Here is a 6,009-nt window from a genome sequence, read left to right as displayed (position 1 = left end):
AAAAGGTACTTTGAAACTTGTATAGAACCAAAAATTAACTAACTGGAATAGAATTATTATAAGCAATTCATAAATTAAAAAAAAAAAATCGACAAAACCTAACCAAATAAAATAAACCTTCTTCAGCGATAATTAGTTGTGGCTCCACGAGCCATACAGGCTTGTAAAATGCTGAAGGTTGTTTCTGGGGGATAATCCACTCGGCCGGCAAAGTTTTGTCCTTAGGTCTTGTCGTCACACTCTTTTGGAAATGGAATCCAATCCACCATAGTACTATTAAGTCAACCATTTCCATAGCCTACTAAAAGATAAACACCGCTCTTCATTTCTCCACTCTCAAACAACTTGTAGCATCTATGGCTTCCATGGCTTCTCTTTCAGCTTCTTACCCTAAATATACGTCCAATTTTCCCACTAGATACACGCACCTGTTGTATGATTTATGTCTTGTTCCACGAAATCCTCCTCTTATGAAAAAAGGGTCTTTCTCGGATTTGACAATCGTTAGAAGTTCTAATCAAACTGAATCAATGATCGGTTAGTGTGTATTTTTTGGTAAATTATGTTATTTCATTTCATATCACATCATTTCTTATGAGCTTTCTGTATTTGGTGGGTGATTTTGTCTTGGCAGATTCTACTGATAAACTATCAGACATTCCTTTACTGTCTTGTTTAGAGGTTTCTTTCTTTCTTTCTTACATGATATCTTTGATTTCCCATCTGTAATGTTTTTCTTTTTTTTTTTAATTTACTTTTTTTGGTTTGTTTAAGGCTATTGAAAAGCTAAAACGTAACAGAGAAAACAACAAAGGGAACCAGCAATACCTGGCTATGTACTCTAGCATATTTGGTGGAATAGTAACCGAAGAAGCTGCCATGGTGATCCCTATGGATGATCACATGGTTCATAGGGGACATGGTGTCTTTGATACTGCTATAATAGCGAACAGGTTAGTGAATCTTTCAGCCAAAGAGCTCATTTTTTTGTCCCTAATTTGGAATGGTGTCCATAATCATAATATAATTTAATAACCCTTTTTATAACAAGTTGGATTGATTAACAGATTGATGAAAAAATTATGTTATATCTTGATTGAATCAAGATTGAGGCTTTAAATCCCAATAGAATTGGGTTTTTTTCAACCAAGAAGAGAAAACTACTTGTGTATGTATATATGCATGTTAAGTTAGTACTTTCTAAAGCTCTGTTATGTTTTTTCTACATTTCAGACACCTCTATGAATTAGACCAACATGTTGATCGTATCGTCAAGTCGGCAACTATGGCAAAAATTATTCTTCCATTTGATCGTGAAACTATCCAAAGAATTCTTATACAAACTGTAAGTGTATCTAAGTGCATAAATGGATCACTGAGATACTGGATTTCAGCTGGACCTGGTGACTTTCAACTATCACCTTCTGGCTGTCACCAACCAGCTCTTTATGCTATTGTGATTGAAGATAAATCTTTGTTCGATTCGAAAGGCATCAAAGTAGTTACTTCATCAATCCCCATGAAGCCTCCCCAGTTTGCCACCATGAAGAGTGTGAATTACCTTCCGAATGCGCTTTCAAAGATGGAAGCTGAAGAAAAAGGTGCATATGCAGCAATTTGGCTGGATGATGATGGATTTGTTGCTGAAGGGCCTAGTATGAATGTGGCATTCATTACAAAGGAAAAGGAGATGCTGATGCCCAAATTCGACAAAATTTTGAATGGTTGCACGGCTAAGAGAGTTTTTACTCTTGCGGAGGGACTGGTGAGAGAGGGGAAGCTTCGCGGAATAAGAGTGGATAACGTGAGCGTCGATGAAGGGAAAAGCGCAGACGAAATGATGCTTATTGGCAGTGGGGTCCTTGTTCGCCCTGTAATACAGTGGGATGAACAAGTCATTGGTGACGGTAAGAAGCTTCATTTTTTACATAAGTTGCAACATCTAGTTACTAATTTCTTGCATTCAAATTTGCCTGCATTCATCATTTTAGTCCTTCAATTTTGATTGGTTAACCACATTGTCTGAAAACATAGAGTGTCCTTAATCAAACTGCCTCGAAATAGGTTGAACTCGGAAGACCTCTCTATGAAGTTTCCTTGAAAGCTATGTAGCTGATTTACCATTGTTCTTCAAAAGAAATGCTAAACTGATATGTTAATCATTTAGGGTTCATCAAGCCTCTTCTCATACATTATGTGTTTATTTGTAGCGTTGATAGTGCCCTTTATGCGTTTCTTTGTAGGCAAGGAAGGTCCAATAACTCAAACTCTCTTGAATTTTATCCTGGAGGACATGAAATCCGGTCCTTCATCAGTCCGAGTACCTGTTCCTTATTGAAGCAAAAGCTTTGATTCATTCTCTTGCTCTCAGAAGGTTTGTCAAAGAATCTGCTTCTCGCTTGTTGGCTCTGCATATAGACATAACTCTGTAATATCTTATAATGCAAAGCACTATGGTATGTAAATTAGCTTGGTGTATTTAGTTTTGAAACTTTAAAACCGAATGGATCAGCTTAGTTTTGTTTATTTATTTCATTGTTAAACAAAATTTGATTTGACCATTATTATTAAAACAAGTTAAGAACCTTAAGGAAAAGAGATATGAATGGAGTAACGTGATATGTGTCCGTTGGTAATGTACAATAGAAAGAATGGGATGTTTTTGTGGGACTCAGGTCTCCAACCTCAACAACTAGTTTTTGGGCTGTGGTTCTCCGACAATTATCACGTCTCTCAACTGCAATTGAGCAACGTAGTGATGTTGGTATTATAGTGTTCACTCGCGGCTATGAAAAAATAATTAGCACAAAGCCACCCGCAGCGCAGTTGATGAAGCTGAATAGCAGAGATTTAAGCTAACTCGTGGGCGCCGAGATAGTGTGCTGATGTGTGTCCAAATGTAAGGCATAAAACTTGGATTTTCTTGTGGTTAGATCTCCAAAAATCCATATCATTAGGTCTAGATTATGACTATGTTGTAGTTGTGACTTGTGGCCTAAGCAATTGCGTGGTATGCCTACTGTTTCTCGACCTAACCATTTTCAAGGTTAGAAAATATATTCATAAGGCATATTACAAAGTAATGCAACTGGCAGTGCGAAATTGAATGCCTGATATTATTTCATAATAGTAACAAAGAAATATTTATTTCTGATTGGATTTTGAATTCCTGTTTTCCTTAAATTTGGTCTTCAAAATGGTTTTGCTTCGTGCTTGTTTATCTTTGTTGGGTAAAAGCACCACACAAGCCCTGGACTATACCCTTCAAGAAAAGGCACAGGTCTAACAGAATCTAAACAAGCAGGAAACTTCTAAAAGAAAAGCAACAAAGAGATAAAAGTACCACACAAGCCCCTATACTATACCCTTGATTACATTTTAGCTCCTGTATTGAAAAAATGGGTAAAATAGTCCCTGTACATTAGATAAGTGAGCAAAACAACCATCTGTAAAAATTTGGTTTTTATGTATAAGGTAAAAATAGTCCCTTTACACATTTATTCAATTTGACCCCTACTCTTTTATTGGAAGTAAATTATAAAATTTTGAAACTAATAAGGCTAAAAAGTCAAAAAGACCTTTGTAACAAACTAAAAAAATCAATTAAGCCCTTTTAAATTTTAAAAATCATAAAATTATAAAAAAATTGTTATACAAATTTTAAACTTATAATTTTTATTAAAATAAAAATATTGGCCCAATAAAGAGTAGGGTCAAAATTTTTTAAAATCTTATAACATTAGATTGTAATGGGCGGTATTGTTATTCTTTAATAAAACTTTTATAATTTAAAATTCTCATAACTTTTTCATAAATTTTGTTTATAATGTTTTATTTTGGAAGTTTCAAAAGGGCTTAATTGATTTTTTAAAATTTTTACTGAGGTTTTTCTACCCTTTAGCCATATTAGTTTAAATTTTTCTAATTTACTTTCAATAAAAGAGTAAAGGTCAAATTGAATAAATGTATAAAGGTTGAAGGCTAAACTTGTTATTATACCTTAAATATAAATGCTAAATTTTATCAGATAGGCTGTTTTGCTCACTCAACTAACCTACAAAGACTATTTTTCCCATTTTTTTAGTAAAGGGGCTAAAATGCAATCAAGGGTATAGTGTAGGGGCTTGTGTGGTACTTTTACCTCTTTGTTGCTTTTCTTATAGAAGTTTCCTGCTTGTTGAAATTCTGTTAGACCTGTGTTTTATTTTTTTTTATTTTTTTTTTATTTTTTGGAAGATAGATTCTGTTAGACCAAGTACAGTCAACTTTAATATGGGTTAAGTTGATTGGATTAATTTAGGTTTTTTTAAAAGTTATTTTTGTTGGAGTTAATTTGTTATTTTGAATTTGGATTAATTTTAGGTTTGATTTATGTTAAGGTGGTTTTGAGTTTAAATTATTTCGGTTTTAATTGTTTTGGGTTTGAGTCATTTGAGTATGAAATTTGAATTTTCAAGTTAAATAGTTATAGATTTAAATTATTTTAAGTTATGTTAATTTGAATTCGATCATTTTGAGTTATTTGTTCAGGTCATTTTGATTTGAATTTTTTATTTAAATTGAATTGAATAATATTCAAATTAATCTAATTAAAATTAACATATCTAAATTTTTTAATGAATAACAATGATTAAAATATGATAAATTTAAATAGGTCAATTTTGATGGGATTCTAAAAACTAACTTGATTAATTAAAATTCAAATTTAATTCAAATTGATAAAATAATAAATTAAATCTATCTAATTCAAATTTAAAAATAATTTGAGTTTAAAATAATTTAAACCCAAAAAATCTAAATTCAAAATAATTCAATTAAAATAATTTAATCCGAAAATTAAAATTTGTTATGAATATCTTATTAAGTGAATGTCCATCATGATCAAGATAAAATTTTGTGTGCTTTAAATTCTAATTAGAACTCTACTTCTTTTATACTTCTTATACCTATAAATAGATACTCATTAAGCATTGTAATCCTCCCTTTTTATCAATAAAGTACATTCTCCATCCCTTTCATATTTTAATTTATTTGTTCTTTCTTCTCTCCATCTCTCATTATTTTATAATACGTTATCAAGACGATTTGGATCAAAGTGATAGTTAGTCAATCAAATTTATCCTTCATGATTTTCAATATCTTTGACGGCAAGATGCAAAGTTTTTATAGGAAGTTTCTTTTATTTAATGTTCAATATTTGATTATTATTTTCATTCTTCTTTCATTATACGTTATCATTATTTTGATTAACTTATTTTACTTTTTGTTATTAAGGATGGTGAAAGATTTGATACCGTTATCTATATGAAATAGAGAAGTAAGATTCACTCTTAAAATTTACTTTTGATATTTGCTTGGGATGACCTCTTTCTCTTCATTACAAAGGATGTTAGGATGTTTATAATCACTACTTCTCATTTATGGTAATGTAAGTCAATCTAATCAACTTCTTTTGAAATTTGATTTGATTTCTATTAAAAGTTCAATTTATATAATTCACTATTCGTATCTCTATGAATTTATAAAACCCTTCACGCATTTAGTTATTGAGATTTTTATACGAGATAAATATTTTTCATTTTTAATAGAATTGATTTATTTATTTATTATTTTGATTAAGATATATGATTATTGCGAAATGTGAATAAAAATACTTATTTGTCATGAACTTTGGGATATTCACCTGTCTATAATAATTTCATATCATTATAAAATTTTAGATGAAATTATGTCATAAGAGGTGGAGGTTAGAAAATGTTTATGTTTAAACTTTTATAGCTATAAAGTTATTTTAATTTGTCATTATAATATTTTGTATTTTGTTGTGGTATGATATATAATATATATTATCTAATCACAATGATTTATTAGTGACATGAATTTATTATTTGTTATGTTTAATATATGTTTTATTTATACCTATTCATTTTATTTTATATGAATAAATAAAATTTTATTTAAAATAAATTAAGCATTCATTAAGGTTACACAATAAAATAATTATATGCT

The 6,009-nt window shown here is 30.3% G+C and overlaps 1 protein-coding gene across 1 annotated transcript; it reads left to right on the top strand.

Annotated features, from left to right (window-relative positions):
- The first annotated feature begins 131 nt into the window (after nucleotides 1-131).
- Nucleotides 132-2,530, top strand: LOC105773685 (D-amino-acid transaminase, chloroplastic). The gene is made up of 5 exons (XM_012595764.2): nucleotides 132-537; nucleotides 635-681; nucleotides 775-953; nucleotides 1,234-1,907; nucleotides 2,244-2,530. The coding sequence occupies exons 1-5, from the start codon at nucleotides 357-359 to the stop codon at nucleotides 2,336-2,338; spliced, it is 1,176 nt and encodes a 391-aa protein (XP_012451218.1). The 5' UTR covers nucleotides 132-356; the 3' UTR covers nucleotides 2,339-2,530.
- Nucleotides 2,531-6,009: the final 3,479 nt, after the last annotated feature.

Source organism: Gossypium raimondii, chromosome 6, assembly GCF_025698545.1.
Source record: "Gossypium raimondii isolate GPD5lz chromosome 6, ASM2569854v1, whole genome shotgun sequence".
Classification (NCBI taxonomy): domain Eukaryota; kingdom Viridiplantae; phylum Streptophyta; class Magnoliopsida; order Malvales; family Malvaceae; genus Gossypium; species Gossypium raimondii.
Note: the sequence above shows the minus strand (reverse complement) of the source record. Positions and strands in the feature narration are given on the sequence as shown.

Bases quoted from the DNA above. Each gene is read 5' to 3' on its own strand.
- LOC105773685 (XM_012595764.2), top strand. From the start codon at position 357: ATGGCTTCCATGGCTTCTCTTTCAGCTTCTTACCCTAAATATACGTCC. The intron at 682-774 runs GTTTCTTTCTTT...GGTTTGTTTAAG, and splicing joins CTTTACTGTCTTGTTTAGAG to GCTATTGAAAAGCTAAAACG. The intron at 1,908-2,243 runs GTAAGAAGCTTC...GTTTCTTTGTAG, and splicing joins TGAACAAGTCATTGGTGACG to GCAAGGAAGGTCCAATAACT.